Genomic DNA, 23693 nt, shown 5'->3' on the forward strand with positions numbered 1-23693 from the left:
CCTATATACATACAGGATCTGTGGCTATGTGCGGGGTCAGCCCCAGTCATATCACTAATAGGAATCTGCGATGTAGAGGAAACTTCTCGGAGAAGTGCTGAATAAACATATGGACAAACAGATAATGGATAGGAAAAAATTAAAATCTCGTCTATTCTCTCTCTTTCTTGTAACAAAGTGATATCATCAGGGCCGATTCTAGGGTTTTTGCTGCCTGAGGCGAAAATTAAAATGACGCCCCCAACACCAGACCTCCCCTGCTTCCAGGATATGTTTGACCTACTGAATTTCCACATTTAAAAAAAAAAATGCTGACAACATTACTTAAAATTAGTAACTGGCCCTCAGTGACATCACACGTGGTACCACAAGCCGGTCAGTGACACAGACAATAGTGGCATCTAGTACCTTACCCGTGATGATCTGCTCCCTCAGGAAGACGACATCATTGCATCTTCTCCCACCCAGGACTGTTGAATTTGCTGGCAGATGTCTTCAGCTCCCGGCACCACATCTCCGCGCTGCACCAATAATATATCACAGTCACTTACAGTAACAGCGCTCCTAAATCATATACTGTACACCTCTCATGACACAACGGACCACTCTACCCCCCACCACCACCACCACACACAGAGGGGATATACGGTAGAATCCCTTCTTCATTTATTTAAAAATTTATAATAAAAGCTCCTGTCCCTTAATTACATTATATACAGCTCCTATAGTTTAATTAAAATCTGACCCCCTATATCCAGATTCTCCCACGTTTAACTATATACAGATTTACCGCCCCAAAATTTTATTTAAATCAAGCCCCCACTCACTTTATTTACATACAGTACCCCATATTAACCACCCTCCCTTTTAAATACAGCCCCCTCCTATATTTATAAAAGATACAGCCCCCTCCCATATAATGCTTCACCCACAAGCTATATTATATACAGCCCACCTTGATTATATAATATGTAGTTAAATTATGGTTGAAAGCCACCCCCAGGTTACATAATGTCCAGTTCACCTCCCATATTATATAATATACAGCCCTTATTTTATAATATGCAGCCTCTGTTATATACAGCCACCTTATTATAAAATAAGCAGCTCCCGTATTCTATGATATACTGACCCCCTTTTCTTAGATATACTGCCCCCCGTTTTCTTAGTCATATAGCCCCCTTTTCTTAGTCATACAGCCCCCCCTTTTCTTAGATATACTGCCCCCCGTCTTCTTAGATATACTGCCCTCTTATTATAAAATAAGCAGCTCCCGTATTCAAGGATATACTGCCCCCGTTTTCTTAGATATACTGCCCCCCGTTTTCTTAGATAAACTGCCCCCCATTTTCTTAGTCATACTGCCCCCCGTTTTCTTAGTCATACAGCCCGCCTTTTATAAAAATAATGAAGCAATCAACTCACCTCGACTCCTGTCACGCTCCCCCGCCGGCGTTCGCGTCTTCTTCCCGGGTCTTCAGCACCCTTGTGCTCTGTGAAGGGACGCAGGCAGCGTGACGTCATCGCATGCTGCCTGAGTCCTCCAGAGCAACAGAGCGGCACGGGCAGAAGGATCTGTGCCGGCCTCTCTGTACATCATTCGCGTCTCGCTCTTAAAGAGACAGGCGCGATTGATTTTTCATGTAGGCGATTCAGGCGGCAATCGCCACCCGAATCGCGCACATTATGGTCCCAAATTTCGCCGCCTGAGGCGAGATTTTCATCTCGCCTCATGGCAGATGCGGCCCTGGATATCATTCCTATAAATCTCACTGCAATCAGTCTGAGAATGTGTCAATCCCTATTCAATATGGGACATCATCTGTGAGAGAATCTGCTTCTATACAGAAATACTTTGCGTTCACTTCTTCCCTCCACCATCTCCAATGTAGGAGAAATAGCATGTTTATCGCTATATCTCGCCCATCCTGGGACTTCTCAAGACATGATCTGGCGGATCAAACTGCTGTCATGTGACCTCTTTGACCTCTGACAACAACAGGGGAGGATTAAGACTGCCATGGGTCTGGGGCTGTATGAATATTATATCCTCTACTTCCCAAGATATGGTAAAAAAATCAAGTTTCTTGGAGAATGAAGGATGCGTCCCTTCTGCCTGCTTTCAATCTCCAGTTTCCGGACCTTTGGAGGACCTTCAATGGTCCTGAAATGACGTTAAAAGGCCCTGAAATATTTATTTAGAGCCCTAAGTATAAACATTGGTGGGTGGTTTGTGTGGGCCCCAAGCTACAGCCCAAACCATCTATATTATAATCCACTACTGGGCAACAACCACTTTTTTCAAGTGGCTGTTTTCCTTTAAAGAAAACAGCTTTTCTGTGCCCTTTTTCTGCTCTTTCTCCTGTAATGAGCAATGTTTCTGAAAGCGTTCAGAGTTCTGTTCACTTCAGATAGATAAGGATACTGATGCTAGAGAATATTTTCCTTGCTTCAGCTCTCTGAGGAGATTAGACTATCCAGGGACTGTCTGTAAGGTTCAGTCATTAGGCCCTTTATCGGGTTCCTTTTTTACAAACTGCTTAAAGGAAACCTACCACTGTGGTAAACTGCCTTTAGTTTCAACAAGATTTTATTGAATTAAAACCATAATAAGGCCTTACAATAGGTCGTGGCAAGGTAGTTTTCCTTTAAATAAAGAAGGACACAGGAACAGTTCTTTTCAAATAAAGTATATTACAGAGTTTTTGGAATTATCTTCAGAATCTTTACTACTCATTTACAAAGTTTTGTTGAAGGTTTTGTTTTCCTTTAACCCATAATGTACTTAGAGTAATAACATTGACTTTTGGAATTACTGTTTGAGAATATTTCTGTAGACATATTGCTAAATTCTATACAAACCTCCATATCTTGAACGATCTCCAATCTGTCTTCAAAAAAGTTTGGTGTAACCTACCACCACGATTCTATCTATAAAGGTAGAACGGGTGGTAGTTAGATGCATTGGACGTGAGGATAGCCCTTTTTAGAGCTAATCTTCACGTCCCCGCTATCTTTAAGAAAACTTTATTACCCTAATATTTAAATTTTGTTAAGCGGCTACTGGGGCGTGGAGTAGCCGGACATTAGGCTACACATCGCGGCTACTCCAAGTAGCCTCTTCCCTCCTCCTACCCTGACATCTTCGGCGCAGCCCCTCGCAACTGCACGCCTTCGTCCAAGAAGCCGGAGTTCTGCGCATGCGCAGAACGGCAGGCCAGCAGCTGTGCGGCCACAGCTCCAAGGACGAGGGCGCGCAGCTTCGAGGTGTCAGGGTAGGAGGAGTAAAGAGGCTACTCCACAACCCAATAGCCGCTTAACAAAATTTACATATTAGGGTAATAAAGTTTTATAAAAGATAGCGGGGACATGAGGATTATCTCTCAAAAGGGCTATCCTCACGTCCCATACATGCACCTACCACCTGTTCTACCTTTATAGGTAGTATCGTGGTGGTAGGTTCCCTTTAATGATAGATAATCTCATGAACAATACATTTCATGCATAAGTTCACCATAGAACCCTGCACTGTTTAGACTAATTTGACTACAATAGGTATTGTGCAAAGCCTGAGAAGGGACAGAGCAGAAGGCCCAGACTGTAAAAAGACTGTAAAAATAAAAAAATAAAAATATACACAATTTTTTGCATAAAAATATGATTTATTGCATTTTTGCTGCTGGGCTGACATCTTCACTTCGACTGTTGGGGCCCATACCAGCCAAAATGAATACAGCATTAGTAAACCAAGACTTGAAAAACATTTTTTACAAAGAACCTCAACATTATGTGACTTCATGTTTTTTTTAACATTTTAATTAAACAGTCTCAAACGTCAGGAGAAAAACATAAAACTGATAAATTTAAATACAATAACCTAAAATAACCTAACATATAAGAGGACAATTCCCTAACGCTTCGCTACCCAATGAAGCAACGCTGAGATAATGTTGTTTTTATGGATATGCAAATCAGTCTGCCAGTGCACTGGGGGCGGGCTCCATTCACCTATAAAGAGCTGTGACACAGACAGAGGTTGAATTTGTCACCGCATCCCAGCCCCCTTTATTGATGGACTTTACATTCTTGGAAAACTTTTTAAGGCCGCCTTTCACATGGACGCTGTGAGAACATATATCCAGTGCCAAATTTTGCCAGATATACGTCCCAGTAGATTCCTATGGCGTCCGGCCGCAGTGCGGTGAGCACACACATGTGCCACCAAACTGTTCACGGGAAAAAGATAGAGCATGCCCTATCTTTTCCTGTGTTTGTGGCGGGGAGCCATGTCTCGCTATGGAGACGGTAGGGACAGACATATGGCAGTATATGGCACGGGCTATGACCGAGCAAGAATACGCCTTTGTGAAAAAAGCCTTACGTCAGAAAAACATAGGTTACAGTTGACAGCATATAATACGCAGATATTAATATTAGCAGCATAGTGAATGGGAGATATGTACAAATGCCATTCAAGTGTTGCAATAAAAAACCATGGCAGGACTCATTTCTATGGAACTTACTAGTTTCCTAAGTGCTCCATCCCCAATACTAAAAATCTTTTGATTTTTTTATACAACATAACAAAAAAAAAGTAAAACAAATTACATAACTGTTAATGTTTATTCATAGCATTCAAGTCTCAAATTTGTGAAAAGAATCCCAAATGCCAAAATCTTTCAAGTCTTTTTAACTGGTTCATGTAATTAATTTAACACTGTTCAACCAAATTCGATTTTTAAGAATTCAAATATTTATAAACTTATCTGGAGATAAGGAACAACTTTTACTAGCCCAAGTGTTTTTGCAGCATCTGTTGTAAGCATTTACCAAATTCTTCAATTATCATCTGCTCCGCAAAGCAAGACGAATAAGATTCTCTTTCAGCTACTTCGGCCCGTGCTACAAGACAGGCACATGCAGCTCTCACAACTTCTATGGAAGCGCACGTCCGTAAAATACTAGAGAAGAAAAAAAATCATGACTATAATAAATATACAAGGTCGTATTTTGAGTGTAACTAAACTTTATAACTAAATTGTATAAATTAATATTACAGATGAATTTGTATATAAGTAAATTATGGCCTTAAAGCATAACAAAACATTAACCCTACGGTGCACCATGAGGTTCATCAACGTCTTGGTGCGGTAATGGGTGCATGAAGAGGGCTCACAGGCTGAACCCTTTTTATATACACCGGGTGTTTGCTACATAATGCAGCAAACACCCACGATCAATGCTGGAACTGATTGCGATAGTTAACCATTTAAATGCCCCCGGCAAGGCCACCGGCAGCACTTACATGCTGGCGGTGCCGGGAAGTTATCTGGGGGGGGAGGTGATCAGTTGACAGCCAGGAGTCTATGTGAGACTTCCAAGCATGTCAAAGAGCGCAGGATACAACAGTGTGGCAGATGCACATTGTTATGGATCATAAAATACAGTAGTATTACAGTATATGGCAGGATCCATCAGACGCCTAGCATTCAAGTACCCCCTTTCCTTAAAACTGATATAAAAATAAACGAATACAATCTTAAATATGCAAGGTATTGTCACGTCCCAAAGTGCTGATCTATCAAAATATAAAAATGGTTATTCCCAGCGTTGAAGCCTGTAAAGGAAAATAGCACCAAAATTCCATATTGGCAATTCCAATTTTTTTCTAGCTTCCCAATACACAGTATGGAATATTAAATTAAGTTATGTAATTTTGAAAGTGAGCGTGGGGAAAAATGCCAAAGGGAAAAAGGGCTTTGTCCTTAAAGGGTTAAACAAAATTGTGTAAATGAATAGTGCGGATTGTAGTAGTAAACTTTGTAATATGACTTATCAAAGAAATCTATTTCTATATCCTTCGTTTTCCTCTGCCTTCCTTCCTCATTTAACCCTTACAGGATTCAGCCCTTTTTGTTTTAGCGTTTCTATTTTTTACTTCCCTCATTCTCAAAGCAATAACTTTTTTATTTTACGTTTACAGAGGTGTATGGGTGCTTGTTATCTGTGGGACAAATTGTACTTTTTATTATATCATGCAATAAACTGGAGGGCTGGAAAAAAATTCCAAGTGCAGTGAAATTGACAAAAAAAACACATTTGTGGCGTTTTTTTGTAAGCTGTTTTTAGAGGTTTATTTAGCACTCCAAAAAACGCTTTCTCTTTATTCTTTGGGTCACTACAATCGCAGGGATACCAAATTTATATAGGTTTTGTTAGGTTTTTTTTTTATCAGATCATTTTTATTGAAACTTCTCCATTACATTTTCCATTATCAACATTAAAGACAAACCCCAAAAAAGGTTTTGTTAGGTTTGAATAGATTTAAAAATATTAAAATCTTTGGTACATTAAAAATATTTGTATTTTGCAAAATTCTCAGGCCAACAACTTTTTAACACTTGTACAGTGTTAATTTTTGCGGTACGTGCTGGCATATCAATTTGAGACGCTATTTTCCACTACTTTCATATTACTTTCACGTTCACGGCCAAGAATAATCATTTTTTATATTTTCATACAAGGGGCTTTTTGGGAAGCGACGACACCTTACCTTTTTTTTTTTTTACTTTTTTAAAATGTTTTTATAGCCCCTCCCCACAACACGAGTAAGAAAAAGGAGATAGGCACAGAGAGGATTCTTAAATTAATGAAGAATAAAGAACAAATAGCTTCAAATGTCTAGTCTAGTAATACATCACTAAATAGCTCCACAAGCTATAGCCCAGATTACAGTTTGTATTCTGCTAACAGGCATTTTATTTTACTTTTTCATAACTGCCACAAGGCTTTATCCACATATACCATACCGATAGCACGTGGGTATATATGACAAAACAAACAGCAAACTGCTATATCTTCTGAACTGTGGCATCTAGAGACACAGTTCTAGTCTCATTTTAAAAAGGAATTTTGTTTCCAGATGCCACAAAACTGGAGACATCCACTGATAAGAGTGCATTTTCAAATACAACTCCCTCTCCCAACTGCAACTTTAGTGCAGATATCTGTGGCACCTAGAAACACAATCCTCATGCGTTATAAAAGGCGAAATTCTCCTCTTTAATATAATTTCAGAAGTTCCAGCTGAAATTTACCTTTCTCCGACATGTTAGCTGAAGTAATCATTGAGAACAACAGGAAGAGTTGGAACTGACGGTTTGCAGACTATATGCACAATGTATAAAAATTGTTATGATATGTAAAGCTACCCCAAATATATCCTCATTTAGAGACTAGAACTGAAATATATGACCTGGACAATTAGATAACAATAACCCATGGTCTTGAAAGGATCAAAGGAGTTGCCCATGTTCAATTGTTATCATTTATCCACAGTACAGTCTCATAGTAGTAATGCCAAAAATAGATGAGCACAGTATACATGGATTTTTTTTTAAGTTTTCAAGACCAGGCATCCACCTTGGCACTTGACCAAGCACATTTTGTTTTCCTCAGTACAGGCGGTTAGGAAAGCAATTTTATTTTTATATTATTTTAATCTCAGTATTGTTTTCATGTCTTTTTCTATCCAGGAAAATACATATAATATACACATACAGTATGCACATAATATGATCTAATGCTATGCATTATTAATACCTCTCTGTATCTGCATATTGCTGCTTATTCCTAAGGTACTTGCAATGTGGACTCTCTGCATAATTTTTACACGCCATGCATTTACACATAGAGGAGCACATTATTTTAGCCTTTAATAAATCAGAAAAAGAAAACATTTATAAACTTACTTTATATCGTAGATATTCAATACTTGAACTGATAAAACTTCAAACCTATGCTATTAGAGCAGCATCAAAAGCATCATATTCATTGTGGCAAGTTAGATTTCAGAATAAGTTGTCTTTAATACATGAGGAGCAACACTATATCTAGCCTGTATATGACCTCTATCCTTTATATCCTACTTGTTTGCTCCTCTCATTGTCAGTTTTCCAAGGGCTCAGCAGAGGCTTCATACTGAGATAACAAAGCACACAGAGAAAAGATGTGATTCAGATCACAGCACCATGTAGGACACTATAAACCAGGAATGAACAGCCTTGACTTATATCTGGTCTGGTGTGAGAAAGAAAACTTAGTAGAATCAGCAGCAGAATCTACATATGCATGATTGGGCTTCTATCTCTGCAGATACTTATTCTTTCTTCTTGTATATAAATGTTTATGGGTAGCAAAAACAATTACCTTTAAAGTAAACCTGTCACAAGAGATGTCATTTTTAGCTGGTGACATGTTTAAGAATGTCTTTGTTGGCATTCTGCATCATTTCAGTAGTTTATATACTTTACATTAATTCTCCCTGCCAGCAGTATGTGGCGAGTCCCTGGGGGGAAAGGGCAGATGCAGCCTTTGTGCCTGTGTCAGTCTCCTCTGCTCTTTATTCTAGTGATGGAATCAGGTTAAAAGTGGAATGGGGTGACTGACTGGCCTAAGGCTCCCTATTATATATTTAATAGGGAGCGGTTCAGGAGTGGTGAGTGTGAGCGGTGCCAAGCTCATTAAGAAGAGCCGAACTTCTCATCACTACTACAATCATCCAGCTCCTTCCCCACTTCCTGTCATGTGCATTGAGCAGGCAGGGGGGAGGAGGATGGTGTGGAGGAGAGGAAGAATGCATGAGGAAACACAGGCTGCAGCTGCCTGCCCCAGGACTCACTACAAGCTGCTGGCAGGGAGCCCAGTAATGTGAAATAAACTGTCACAAAAGGCACTTGTAGGGACAAGTGTATAAGGCAAAGTCTCTTTTGGAAGAGTCTGTGGACCCTCCGGACTACCGCGGGAGGTGAAGGAGCTAGCCGCAATCTGGAACCAGAGTCTAAGTGGCACCTGGTCTTTGCCTGTGCCCGCCGGAAAGCAGAATGGTTTTGCTGCGGCGGGGTGCCACCAGGTCGTTCCACGGGTGCGACTAGGCCCGTGGTGGCAGCCAAGGTAGCAACAGTCCGAGCCTGTGAAAACAAGAGAAATACAGTGCTGGAAGCAACCTTGGAACTTCATAGCTGGGACACGGAACAGGAATGCAGGCACGGGCTGGAGTACAGGCACGATGAGACACATGATGACAGAAATGCAGGAACAGACTAGAGGAGGCAGGACCACAGGGACGGACCACAGAAGCAGGACACAGGAACTGAACAACAGGATGGCAGGACCTCAGGATGGCAGGACCTCAGGAACACCACAGAGATGCCACAGGAACACCACAGCGATACAGGAATGCCACACGGCGAAACCTTGGGAAGCCAGGAACACGGAGGAACACTGGAAACATACAGGAGATACCAGGAGCGTATGGGAAAGCTGGAGACAACAGGAGGCTTTCACTTCAGTGGAAGGACTTAAGATCTGGCCAGGAATACTGGGAGCCGCCAGATTATAAAATGGAGCCGGATTAGCCAGCGCCAATCAGGAGGACGATGGCCCTTTAAATCCTAAAGAGCCGGCAAGCGCACCGTGGACTAGACAGGACTGGAGCAGAGCCAGGAGATGTGAGTATAGGGCGTGGGAACAGCGTTCTGTATCGAGGCTCGCGGGTACGGCCATGACATAAACTATTATAAACTACGGAAATTATTCAGAATTCCTTCATAATGGCATTTTTTAAATCAGCATAGCATAGAACATGGTTGATGTCCTCTCATGGTTGGATATCTATGGATTTCTATTAAAGAGATTGTTTAGGTAAGTAGGTAATTTCCAGTTAATGAAGGGTGAAACATCATCTACGACCCAGAGGGGAATTCAGCTACAAAGAGCATCTCTACGGAAAGACCCCTGCACAAATTGCAGATGAATGCTCATGGACGTAGCAGCATCTCATGGCGCTTACCTCATAGCATTCACAATAATTTTTTAGACACCCAGATCTCTTGCAGTTACATCCTTTTGTATGGCGTGGCTTGACATCATCAATATTTAGCTTTCCAATCTTAGGCTGGAAAGCCTCTGGATTTCGTTCTAGATAAGCCTGGAGCACATGAAAGCATATCCACATATAAGAGAGTAAACTACACATACAATGTATATTACCATTATCTACACAGATTAAAGGGGTTTTCCTGAGGGAAAAATTATTCAACCGGTCCAAAAAAAAAATATATATATATTAATCTAACCAATCCTCTGTGGATCCCATGCCAACATTGGCCAAATTCTCCAACCAATCTCTAGTATGGATTCTAACTATAGGAGTGAAAGGCTGCTGCTCCCTGCTCATTACGGAGGGAGGAGCAGACCAAGTGCACTTTCTGAAGCTAGCAGGAGAGCCTTGTTACTGTGCAGCATTGTGCATGCAGAAGTCTCTTCTGCACAGAATGGGGTGTCACGCGGTCCCTCCATCTTGCTCTGTGATACTGAACAACTTTCTTTGTATCTCTTTGCATCTCAAGCAGGATGACTCCATCCTGCAAGCTCTCTGAACACTGTAGTGAAGTTGTTAACCTTAGTGCTCACACAGCATAGACTACACACTTCATGTAACTATTTCACTACTTCACTACTGGTTTCTACTACTTATTCCATGTTATATACAGTGTGTATATATATATATATATATATATATATATATATATATTTTTTTTTTTTTTTTTTTTTTTTTTTCTTTTCTTCCTCTCCAGCACAAGGGGTAGGGAAGGGGGAGGGAACGGGCTTTTTAAATATTGATTGTGATATTATTAATGTTTGTATTCATGATGAATTTTTGTATATTGACTGTTACATATATTGTAACATATATTGTTAATGAAGAAAAGTTCCCAATTAAGTATATTTTAAAACTAAAAAAAAAAATCTCATTGGATTTACTTAAGTACACAAGACATCCTAGGAATTTAGGGCTGTGAAAAATAGAATTAATTCTAGGACAAAGACACGAAGAGATTAGTCTCCTCCAAGTCTCTACAGCTGAGGAAGATTTCTGATAAGTAGCTTCAAAACAGAAGAAATCATTTAATTCTGAAAGAAAATATTTTTGTGTTGAAAGGGAGAATCGTATATATAGTAAAATAATTATCTATCTGGCTGTGTACGTTCATTTTTACTATTTAATTACAATTACAGTTTGGGTATATTTATCTGCTCTTCTTATTTCATTTCTTCTTACATTTTTATTTATGTAATAACATCAGTATGTGACAAATACAGTTTTCTATAGTTTAGTACAGGACATCCTGTAGAAAGTGCTGCAGTCCTGGTAGAGCAGTTAGAGATTGGGAAGAGAAACTTTATAAAACAGTATGGATTAGGCCTGAGGGCAGGAGTTCACATGTTTAGTATTAGTTTGGTTATGCTACATTGTTAGTCGATGTGTCCTACCTTTATAGCCTTGCAACGTTCCAGCTCATGGTACATATTGTTATAGCAGTTACTGCAGTTGCAGCTGTTGCAGTGTTCGCCATTTGCAAAGCACTCACAATAACTAAATGGGATACAAATGACATAAGGAGCCTTTAGCCTACATCTCTCTTCTAAACACACAACATAATCAGTGTAAAATATTATTCAACCCATCTGCCCATCATGTCACGACTCATAGAGGTAAGTCAGAGGAAAGTGTCAATACCATCAGTTGCAGGCAATACACAACCAACATCCAACTGCAATGACCAATATTAGATAGAACTTCATTCATGCCCATTTAACCCCTTAGATGTGGCGGTCAATAGCGTATCAAAGAAGTTTCACAGAGATTGGGGATAGAACTGTCAGTTTTAGGAGAAAAACTGATGATGAGAAATTGTAATTTTATGGAGGATCTAGGTACTTATTAGAATAGGTAAACCAGGAAAGATGACAGGTCCTCTTTAAATAACTTAAAAATAAATATAGAATAACTCCTACTTACAGCTTTAAGCATTGTGTCTTTGAGCAGCTGCATGGTCTTTTTGACTTAGTGTCCAACATAAAACTATAATATGAATAAAATAAAACCTGTATGAAAATACATGAAACTATTTGACTATGCACTACAGCTTTACTCTGCAGCAGATACCTTAGATCACCTCATTTCAAGTTAAGAAGGTTCTTTCTTGTGATTGAGAAAGTTAAAAGTGATGGTCCAGCTATTAATACTATTTGCTTTGTTATGCTTTATAGCTCAAAATCATTGCCCTTATTTGAAGGGTTATTACCACAAAGACAAGTTTCTTATATAATCAGGATAACCAAATAACACATTTTCTAATTTCACTGTTATTAACAAAAATACAGAATTTCACAGATATAATTCCAACCTGGCTCTATCAGTTCTGTTGTACACAATTTCGGTTGCCCTGGGATCCGACCGTAAATCTTCTGTTTTTTATGGTCGGGCAGGACAGATTCTTCTCATGAATTGTTTCTCCTGTCTGCACGATGCAGTGTTATCTCTACCCCTCCATTACAAGATGAGCTCACACACAGACACTTCCTGACAGCAAGCAGCAATGGCACAGGCTTACTACAAGCTACAGATAAGATCTTTATAGCAGGGAAGGGAAGAAAATAGGAGAGTGGACAGTGCTTGATATAGTTTAGATGTAGCAGAGCTGAGAGTGTCATTGTGTTTTATATCCATCTCATAGATCTCATCATCTCTCATCTCTGATCTGTCTCATCTCTCTTTTTCTGTGTGTCAGATACTAGTATAATGTTCAGAAGCTAAATGAAAGTGTAGATAAACCTGTACCCTGATAATCTAACCACATTGTCAGCACAAAGGAATAACAATGGGGCAGATTAACTTACACGGTCCATTCGCGATCCAGCGGCGCGTTCTCTGCGGAGGATTCGGGTCCGGCCGGGATTCACTAAGGTAGTTCCTCCGACGTCCACCAGGTGTCGCTTCTGCGCTGAAGTTCATCGGAATGCACTGAACTTCACCGTCCTTCGCTGAGTGCAGGTAAGTGCGTGTCAAGCGACACTTTTTTTTTTAAATGCGGCGGTTTTTCCGAATCCGTCGGGTTTTAGTATGGCCACGCCCCCGATTTCCGTTGCGTGCATGTCGGCGCCGATGCGCCCCAATCCGATCGCGTGCGCCAAAATCCCGGGGCAATTCAGGAAAAATCGGCACAAATCGGAAATATTCGGGTAACACGTAGGTAAAACGCGAATCGGGCCCTTAGTAAATGACCCCCAATATGTCTGCTTATGTCTGTGTGTTCCCTGCACACTCTGAAATTTTACACTGACCATTACTGAGTGATAGGAGCTAAACTATCAATCAAACTGGGTAAAATTTTAAAGTATGGGGGTTAAAAATGATCTTTATTGTGTAAACATCACTAGGGGGTTATAATTTGAGAATTTTCTTTAATGGGAAAACCCCTTTAAGCAATGGAAAAAACAGAGTATCTAGTATCAGTAACAAATATTACCAACATAAGCCTATGTTCACACTGTCATCAGATGTTCTGTTTGGACCCCATATAAGTAGTAGCTCAAAAATGACACAGAGCTATTCTTTCTGTCAAATTAACAGACCCCATGCCTGAACCCATTTTTTTATCAAAAAATAAAAATTTTAGAAACTTAACATCTTTGAATTAAAGTACATTGTACTGATGAGCTCAATGTAAGGAATGAGCCCAGCGATCACATGACCACATGGCATGTCATAGAACTAACTAGAGCTATTAGGTCTTATTAGACTCAATACAACTCTGTGCAAGACTTCTAACCTCATGCTCCAGATACAGTTGAAAACTTTCATAAAATAAATAAGTCAGTACAAAGTATATTAAAACAAAAGACAGTTGTTTTCACCCTTGGTAACAGGGTCAACATCTGCAAAGTGTATGTATGTTTTCTCCATGTTTGTATGGGTTTCCTCCAGGTCCACCAGTTTCCTCCCACACTCTGAAACATACTGGTAGGTTGATTAGATTGTGAGCCCCATGGGGTCAGGGACTGATTTGGCAAGCTCTGTGCAGTGCTGCGTAATCTGTGTTCGCTATATAAAGGAATTATTATAATTATTATAAACCCCAATAAAACAAAAAAGGTAAAAATTCACTTTAAAAAACCAATGTGTCATAAAAAATCTAAATGTTACGGACGTTAAGACAAAAACAATAGTCGAGATTTATGTAGACCTGTGCAGATGTACAAGTCTTGAAAAAGACCAGGAATTGGTCAGGAATTGAAAACTTTCCTCCCTTCTTATGCTGCATCCAGTGTAACTTTACACCAGGGAGAACCTGGTGTAGAATTCTCAGAGAGCACTTAGTATATTCAGCCCAACCTGTTGGTGGGTGGAACAGCAAACTCTTGATAAAACTCTTGATAAATCCCTCGATCATCTCTAAGATCCCCGTCCAATAAAATGCCAAATGTTTCTGCACGTGGCACAAAAAGGGTAACAGGAATAGAAGGGAAAACAGATCAGGAATTATATGGCTACATTCAGAACACATATGAGCGACGTCACAAAACCAAAATAAACAGTTAAAATTACAAGAAAATCCAATAAAATCGTAAAAGATCATCATTGGAAAGAGGTGACAGAACATCTCTGCGCCTCAGGAGGAAAATTCCGTTCATTGTATTCATGATCTCCTGGATTCTTAAATATTATCATTTCCGACGTTGGGTTAGTCCAGTCCTAGCTCCGTGACCTCATTCAATAATGAACAATGTATTCGCACTCCTCAGCCCTTTTTCTCCAGTTTCCTGTGTAGATCAGATTAGAGTTTTGCCTGAAGTCGTAGAGAAAGCCGCTGTGATTTAATATGGAAGAAACGTGCAAACAATTGGATCCCTCATTTTCTTGGAATCGATTGAAACTAATTTAGATAGGGCAAATGTCAGTAAATAGAACACAGAAATATTAGCAGGGGAAGTAATTCTATCAATAGTGGATATTCGGGGAATGTTTCCCCTAAACACAAGCATTATTCACAGATGTCACATAATACACCAACATGTAATAAACGATGCAATGATTTCTTACTCTGGGAGGGCGAGGTCTAATGCTCCTTCCATATCCAGGTCTGAATAGCAGGCTACATCATCAGTTAATGTGTATACAGTTCTGATATCCATCTGTGTAGGACAATTAGACTTTTTAGAGGGGGTTTTATACTGTATACAGTAACTTACAGACTTAACTTTTCTAGAATTAGGATACGGATGGGTTTTTATGTGGCATGAGTTTATATATGGGGGCAAAGTAGGTATCATCAGTATACTCAGATTACATGGTGGAAAGATTCCTTTATTCAAGGGAACAATGAGAAGCACAATATTATTCAAGAGGAACTGTGTGTGTCATGTAAAATTACATGTATTAGGCACAGAATGCAACAATATTTATTTAGGGGGCACAGTAGGTGGCACTGTTTCATTCAGGGGTCCTGTGTGTGGCAGAATAGGGTGACACAGTACAATTATATTTAGGGTGCCTAGTGTGTGGGCACACTACCCAATTGTATTCAGAGGGCACAAAGCTACAGGCACTGTGAGTGTGGTTAGATGACCTAGTCATAGTTGTCTAGGCTACAGAAAAAAAGAAAAATATGGCAGAATTGTCAAAAGTGCCAGAAAGTAAAACTAGAAAGTCTTAGGCCCATTTCACACGAACATTGTAGGGACGTATATCCGGCAGCACTATATTCGGCCATATACCCATCCCTATAGATGCCTGTGGCACCTAGCCGCGGTACAGTGAAAACACACCCGTACCATACCATTGCCAGAAAACATTTTCTTTATCTATCTTCTCCCGTAAGTACAACCGGGCACTAGGTGTCCCTATGGAGAGGGGAGAGCAGCGCTCATCTCTCCACCTCTTTAGCTGAACATGTGTTATTCCCAGATTCCGGCCTGGGTGTAGCACATGTTCATGTGAAAGAAGCCTTTATCAAAGTGTCTGTTGCTCGATATCGGTTAAAACTTTTTGGTTTATCTTTCCACCTCCTACCAGTTAGCATAGTCGGTTCACTTCAGTGGCATAAATACAGTGATAGTAGCCATAGCAGCTGCTATGGAACCCGCAGTGTCAGGTGCCCAGCAATCTGGCCAGCAACACTAAATAATGGAGTATGTGCACCATTATATACATGTTATGCAGACCATTGAACAGCATAGCATGTCTAGAACAGTGCACATCTTCCACAGTACACAGCAGAGCCGGCAGCAGGGACAGGAATCTCTTATTCTGGGAAAGAAGACTGCGTGACTGTGAATATTTACATATGTATTGTTTATGTGTGTATATGTGATGTGTTTATGCTGTATATGTGTGTGTGTATATACTCTATATCAGTGATGGCGAACCTTTTAGAGACCAAGTGCCCAAACTACAACTAAGTCCTACTTATTTATCACAAAGTGCCTGTCACAGCTTTCATTCATATCAGCACCCTGAGGACACCAATTAAGCAGAAGCTAGAATAAATTTGGATGATCATTGTAGCTTCGCTCCAGGGTCCCATAAACATGCATGTGTGTTTATTCTGTCTGCTATTGGGCCCACCCTCTCCTAATTACACCTCTGGTTCCCTTATTGAGGCTGTGCCCCTTTAGTCATGCTAGTCATATATGGGTCTCAGCAGCAGCATCACTACTAGAACTATGGAGGGTAGCTTCATGCAGGTAAGCCCTGTTGTTGTTGCCAACCAATTCTGGAGGTAGCTCATCCCCAAACCATAATATATACCCCAGTTATATACAGTGCCTTGCAAAAATATTCGACCCCCTTGAACTTTTCCACCTTTTGCCACATTACAGGCTTCAAACATAAAGATATAAAATTCTCATTTTTTTTGGGGGGGGGGGGGGGGGGGCGACAATATTATTAGGCCCCCTTAAGTTACTACTTTGTAGCACCACCTTTTGCTGTGATTACAGCTGCAGGTCCTTGGGGTATCAGGTCTCGATCAGTTTTGCACATGGAGAGACCATTCTGCCCATTCTTCCTTGGAAAACAGCCGCAGCTTAGTGAGATTGGATGGCGAGGGTTTGTGAACAGCAGTTTTCAGCTCTTTAAACAGATTTTTGTTTGGATTCAGGTCTGGACTGTGACTTGGCCATTGTAAGGGTGCGTTCACATGTTGCAGTTAAAACTGCATCGCAATCAGCTTTGAGGTGGTTTTAGGTGCAGTTTTGTCAATTGAACAGGTGAAAGACATTTGTGGAGCAGGTTTCCCCTTCAAAATCAAATTCACTCATTCAGATCAGGTCTTTCCCCTGTTCAATTGACAAAACTGCACCTAAAACCACCTCAAAGCTGATTGCGATGCAGTTTTAACTGCAACGTGTGAACGCACCCGAACACCTGAATATGTTTATTTGTGAACCTTCCATTGTAGATTTTGATCTATGTTTGGGATCATTGTCTTGTTGGAAGATAAATCTCCGTCCCAGTCTCAGGTCTTTGCAGACTCCAAGAGGTTTTCTTCCAGAATGTTCCTGTATTTGGCTCCAACCATGTTCCCTGTCCCTGCTGAAGAAAAGCCCAAACCATGATGCTGCCCCCACCATGAGTGACAGTGGGGATGGTGTCTTCAGGGTGATGAGCTGTGTTGCTTTTACGATTTTACACATATCATTTGGCATTGTGGCCAAAAAGTTGGATTTTGGTTTCATCTGACCAGAGCACCTTCTTCCACATGTTTGGTGTCTCCCAGGCGGCTTGTGGAAAACTTTAAAGAAGACTTTTCATGGATATGTGAGAAATGGCTTTTTACTTGCCACTCTTCCATTTAGCCCAGATTTGTGCAGTGTACAACTGATTGTTGTCCTATGGACAGACTCTCCCACCTCAGCTGTAGATCTCTGCAGTTCATCCAGAGCGATCATAGGCCTCTCTGCTGCATCTCTGGTCAGTCTTCTCCTTGCTTGAGATAATAGTATAGCGGACCCACCGGGTCTTGGTAGATTTGCCGTGGTCTGATACTCCTTCCATCAATATGATCGCTTGCACAAGGCTCATTGGGATGTTTAAAGTTTGTGAAATCTTTTTTGTCTCCCAATCCGGCTCCACAACAGTATCACAGACCTGCCTGGTGCGTTCCTTGGTCTTCATGATGCAGAACCCTGAGACTATCACAGAGCAGGTGTAATTATATGGGGACTGGATTACACACATGGGGATTATATTTCTCATCATCAGTCATTTAGGACAATATTGGATCATTCAGAGATCCTCACTGACCTTCTGGGGTGAGTTTGGAGCACTGAAAGTAAAGGGGCTGAATAATACCGCTCATCTCACTTTCCTATTAATTTTTTAAAAGTTTAAACTATCTAATACATTTTATTCCACTTTACAATTGTGTCCCACTTTTTGTTTGAAGCCTGAAATGTGGCAAAAGGCAGAAAAGTTCGAATGGGCGGAATACTTTCGCAAGGCACTGTATATGTATTTAATATTTAGGATACTTTATTCATAAACTTACATCATGTATGGTAAAATGTCGGGTAGGAGCAAGAGGCAAAAATCCTCTCAGCACAGGGGGATCTGGATGATCTTAAAACAAATAAATATATGAAACATATTCAGTTCTGTGAAATCATATGCATGTGCTATAGAAAGAAAACAAAACTACAGGATATAAACCAAAGAATATGGGTATGCGTCAATTGGGCCACACAATAAAAACAAAGCCTATAATAGAATGTCATTTATTGTACATTACATTTATTGTAAATTTCACCACATTTGGGATTTTTTTTGAGCTTTTTTCAGAGGAGGAGTTACTGAGAACTAAGGCCGCGGTCACACGATCCGCTAGGCGTCCGTTCATAACGCGACGCTAGCGCACAGGGGGCGGTCCTCGGCCCGACCGCACATGCGTTAACAGGGAAACGCATGCGATTGTTAAGCCGATCGCATGCGTTTCTCTGGAAACGCATGTGCGTTTGGGCCGAAGACCTCCCCCTGTGCGCTAGCGTCGCGTTATGAACGGACGTCTAGCGGTACGTGTGACCGCGGCCTAAAGGATCAAGGGGCTTGTAGTGAATCATAAAATCAAACTATTGATTGACTTTGTCTGCGTTTGCGTTTGCAAGCGCAGACAAAGCGCCCTGTGTGGCGCCGGCCTTAAGCTCCATTTCTTAACTAATGACATTGAATTTTGTTCTATTCAGCTATATATAGCATCATGGGTTTTGTATCAGACTTCATATTTCCGGAAAACCCCTTTAAGGCTGCGGCCTCACGTTGCGTTTTATTTGCGTCTAACGCATGCATTTTTAAACAGCTGAAGAGGAGATTTGCCTAATTACACTGTTGTCAACATTGCGTTTACAAAGAAAGTGAAAGAAACACATGAGTTAACAAAGTGTTAACAAACACATGCTTTAACATTGCTTAATGCATGTATTAACAAATGGTTAATGCATGCGTTTTGTTAACGCAATGTTGACATCAATGTAATTAGGCAAATCTCTTCTTCAGCTGTTGAAAACGCATGCGTTGAACGCAAAGAAAAGGCAACGTGTGACCGCGTCCTGAGGCCAGTTTCCCACGTGCCATTTTAGTTGCGTTTTTAAACGCATCCAAAACGCATGAAACGCATATGAGTTTTGACCAAACCCCCTCCCACTTGCACTTTGGATGCATTTAAAAACGCAACTAAAATGGCATCCACACGGTCAGTTTTTCAGATGCAGTTTTTGAAGCCAAAAGCAGGTTGGTTGAGGGCGCGTTCACACGTTCCGCTAGCGCCGCGGAGTTTGGGGCGATCGCATATGCGTTTCCAGAGAAACGCATGTGATCGGGTTATTAATCGCATGCGTTTCCCGGGAAACGCGTATGCGATCGGCCCGAGCCCCGCCCACTGTGAACGCGACGATAGCGGAACGTGTGAACGCGCCCTGAGGATTATCAATGAGAAGAGTTACTCCTCCTCTATTTTCATCCACTCCTGGTTTCAAAATCTGCATCTGAAAAACTGAACATGTAAGATCAACCATAATATACCATCAGAGCTATGGAACAGCTTCTATAAGTAACTGATGCCATGGTATCATCTGAACATGGCATCTGAGGGGTTAATGGCCAATGATCCTAGCTGTATCCAATAAAGAACATTGTTGCAGACTCCCACTGTGTAAAACAGCAGACGCTTGGGCCGCGGCCACGCGTTCCGCTAGGCGGTCCTCGGCCCGAACGCACATGCGTTTCCAGGGAAACTTATGCGATTGATAAGCCGATCGCATGCGTTTCCCTGGAAACGCATGTGCATTCGGCCCGAGTACCGCCCTCTGTGCGCTAGCGTCGCGTTATGAACGTACGCCTAGCAGAATGTGTGACCACAGCCATACTCAGCTCCTAAAGTGGCCACCACCATATTTAAAGACGGGAAAACATGTATGTGTAAGTAGTAACTAATATCTAGCTGCGCCAATGTAGGCAAGCCAGTACCTGGATTTGGAGTCATGTGATGTTGTTCTTGGGGCTGAGATAAAACCTGGTAGCTCTTTAGTTCTCCAGTGTCAGGGTTGTTCACGTAGAGAATTTTACTATCACCGTTACCCGATACCTATAACAATGTGAAAATATAAACAATGACATTTTACAAACAGCATGGTACATGTCGCACTCCATGCAGAGAACGTACAGAAACAGCAGTGTGAGGGTGTGTACCCGGGTTACCAGCCATGCTATGGTACCCCATGCTGGGGGAAGTGAGTATGGGAGCGCAGCAGTAGGTGAATATACAGGCAGTCCCCAGGTTACATACAAGACAGGGTCCATAGTTTTGGAGTTTGTATGTAAGTTGAAACTGTATTTTATAATTGTAGATCCAGACAAAAAATTTCAAAAGTTTCCTAGTCTGTAACTAGGAGTCGTCTGTAAGTCGGGTGTCCTTAAGTAGGGGACCGCCTGTATGTAGTTTATTGTTTTTCATGCCCCCCCACAGTTTTTTTAATCTCCGTAAAACCCTTTCAGTTTTAGATGAGTATTTTATGCCCCTGGGAGATGCTGTGGATTTAGATTACAACACAAAATATACAAATACCCTTGAGTCACTTTGAGCAGGATAAGGATGTTCAGGAATCAGCCTTCTGCTATTGTCTCTGATCATGTTTGTGAAATAGGTTTTGCCAAAATCTGGTGTCTGGACAGTCGTACTAAGATGTGACTGGAAAGCAAAAAATATATAAACAATTACTGCAGTATAACATACAAATAAGCCAGGTTTTTGCAACATCAAGACCAACAGTGATAGATTGAGGGATAGTCAACATTTTAGTCTATCGTTACACTGAATTATATGGGGGCGTTTTATCATTAGCTGGAACATGATACACCAGAGTATGATGTTCCCCCCACCCCTCCTGCACATTTAATTATTTTTGGAGGCTCCAGTCTCTTGATGTCAATTATATCCAAGACCCAGCCTGAATGGGCGCAGGCTATAGCTAGGTGCAGGGGCAGGACCATTAAGTGCCAACCCACTCTGCCACCAGGCACACCCCCTTCACACACCTCAACCACCCAGGTGTCATTTACCGAACACTAGGCCAAAATAGAAAAATCATGGTAAATACTTAAAGGGGTCATCCACTTTCAGCAAATAATTAATATTGTATGTGAAAAGTTGTACAATTTTCCATTTTGCTTTCTGTATCACTTCCTCTCTGTTTTCTACACCTCTGCTTGCTGTCAGCCTATTGGAAGCTTCACTGTTTACTTTCTGGGGATATAACCGATCCATGGTCATATGATGTCACACATAATTTCAAGGCTGTGATGCTCAAAGATGATGCAAAAAAAACCCAAGAGCTACATCTCAGGTCATAGACGCTTTAGCGTGTTCAAGTTCATGACATTTCCTATAGACTGACTTGTAGACTACGTAACAGAAAGGTAAATGTAAAAGGAGGATTCTAAAAGCAATTGGCTCCTTATTCACGGCTTAGGGAGTGAATCCGTGGGGGGATGTTCACAAAATTCTGAGTACTTTGCTCCCAGTTTCTCCTACGGGAGACCCATATTAACGTTGTGACTGGAACTTGATGTGGTTTAAACAAGCTGCTCAAGTTCTATTACTGTACATCTACAATAATGTGCTGTGTCAGTGTCATTTAGTTTAGAGGTTATAGTGGACAGTGCTGTGTCCATATACAGGCAGTCCTAGGGTTACGTACAGGTTCTGTAGGTTTGTTCTTAAAGGGAATCTGTCAGGATGATTTGGGACACTAAACCACCCACAGGTCCATATGAACCGGTGGTTTAGTATCCCAAAACGCCCTGGATGATTTTTAAGCATTCAGGTTAAAAAAAAATAAACTTTATACTCACCTCGGTCCTTCGATCCCTCGGCACCTGGGATTACCAGCAAGTGAAGCCGGAGCATGACACCCCGGCTTCACTGCACAGGTGTCATAGGTATAGCCAGGATACTGCACTGGCTTCATCAGGGGATCTCCTGATGTACCTAATCAGACCTACATATAGGTAAGTATTTAAAAGGAACAAGTAATTGGCCTAATAAACCACTACCAGAATATTGTCAAACAGCATAACACCTTCTAGTTTTTGGTTCTTTCATGGTCCAGTGTGGTGGCAAGAGTTTAACACTGAAGTCAAGGTGGGGAGCTCTGAACGCCTCGTCCTCTGTGACTGAGGTCACGTATTGGACTTCAGGAGATCTGGTTAGTGATGTCTCTGGATGCAGGACAGAGAAGGGGGCTTTCTTAGGAAGAGAGAGCTTGACTTCAGTGTTAAAATCTCCACTTCCTTGAATTTATACAACCAGTTTACATCTCACTTCAAAGATGATTTTCTATATACTGCCACCACACTGGGTCATGAAATAAACCCTATATTGAAGGTGTTCAGCTGCTTGACAACCTACTGGTAGTGGTTTATTAGGTCAATTTCTGCTGACAGGTTCCCTTTAAGCTTATTATTTAAATTTTTCCATTTAAGAATGTAAAAAGGGTTAATATGGGACCCATAAAGAACTGTAGTTGGTTAAGGGTCGCAAATCGACCTGACCAAATTGTCCCTGTGTGAATAGGATTTTCATAATTTAACCCCGTTCCGACATGTGGTGTGCAGTGCCCGGGTTAGGGGTGGCCCCAGAGCTATGCTGGATCCACCAAGCACTGTCAAGGTGACACCACATGCTGCTGCTCTCCGGAAAGGGATGGTATGGCGTGATGCACCCCAATGGGAAATAATGTCCTTTAACTGCACACAACTCTTTAGGCCACACTCACATTATCAGGGAAGAAAGTGTAAAGCTGTGGTGCCTATTTTTCTGTGAAAACTGCAAGACAAGGGATGTCTCTGGAACTTGAGATGGACTCATACACGGCCCCCCTCTGCACATGGCCATATGTGGCACTGGATGTTTTGTGTAGTAATGGAGTGTTATGTTGTCAGGGCCGGATTATAGGCGGGGCTCCCGGGGCTCTAGCCCCGGGGCCCCCACCATCTTGCCCCCCCTAGGGGCCCCCACCAGATCGCACCTCCCGTGCCCCCCCTCATGAGCCGAACGCCGCCCTCCGCCTCCGGGCATTGGTGAGCGCCTCCCCGGCGATCCAGCCCCTGCCCGCCCACTCATCCTGCTGCATGGGGAGCCGCCCCCCGCCACTCCGCCCCTCCCCCCCTCCGGCACAGGTGACAAGTAACCCCGCTCGCTCCCGTTCCGCTCAATCCCGGCTAAACACCGCCCCCGGCTCCCCGCCCCCTGGTCCGCTCACTCGCTCTCCGCTCCCGCTCCGCTCAATCCCGGCTA

General features: G+C 41.7%; 1 protein-coding gene across 9 annotated transcripts in view; it reads right to left on the reverse strand.

Moving 5' to 3' along the window:
• Positions 1 to 3641: 3641 nt before the first annotated feature.
• Positions 3642 to 23693, reverse strand: part of TESMIN (testis expressed metallothionein like protein) — a 30905-nt gene continuing 10853 nt past the window's right edge. For 6 of the 9 annotated variants that reach the window (XM_072117996.1, XM_072117998.1, XM_072118000.1 and 3 more), the window contains exons 5-13: positions 20964 to 21086; positions 20366 to 20483; positions 18396 to 18466; positions 14948 to 15039; positions 11864 to 11926; positions 11335 to 11437; positions 9851 to 9988; positions 7603 to 7712; positions 3642 to 4961 (exon numbers count right to left, since the gene is read on the reverse strand). In XM_072117996.1, coding sequence (XP_071974097.1) covers positions 4790 to 4961; positions 7603 to 7712; positions 9851 to 9988; positions 11335 to 11437; positions 11864 to 11926; positions 14948 to 15039; positions 18396 to 18466; positions 20366 to 20483; positions 20964 to 21086 — 990 coding nt within the window. In that variant the 3' untranslated portion in view covers positions 3642 to 4789. The remainder of the gene's footprint in view (positions 4962 to 7602; positions 7713 to 9850; positions 9989 to 11334; positions 11438 to 11863; positions 11927 to 14947; positions 15040 to 18395; positions 18467 to 20365; positions 20484 to 20963; positions 21087 to 23693) is intronic. The other 3 variants (XM_072118002.1, XM_072118001.1, XM_072118003.1) reach the window with 3 other exon arrangements.

The sequence above is a fragment of the Engystomops pustulosus genome, chromosome 7 (assembly GCF_040894005.1).
Source record: "Engystomops pustulosus chromosome 7, aEngPut4.maternal, whole genome shotgun sequence".
Classification (NCBI taxonomy): domain Eukaryota; kingdom Metazoa; phylum Chordata; class Amphibia; order Anura; family Leptodactylidae; genus Engystomops; species Engystomops pustulosus.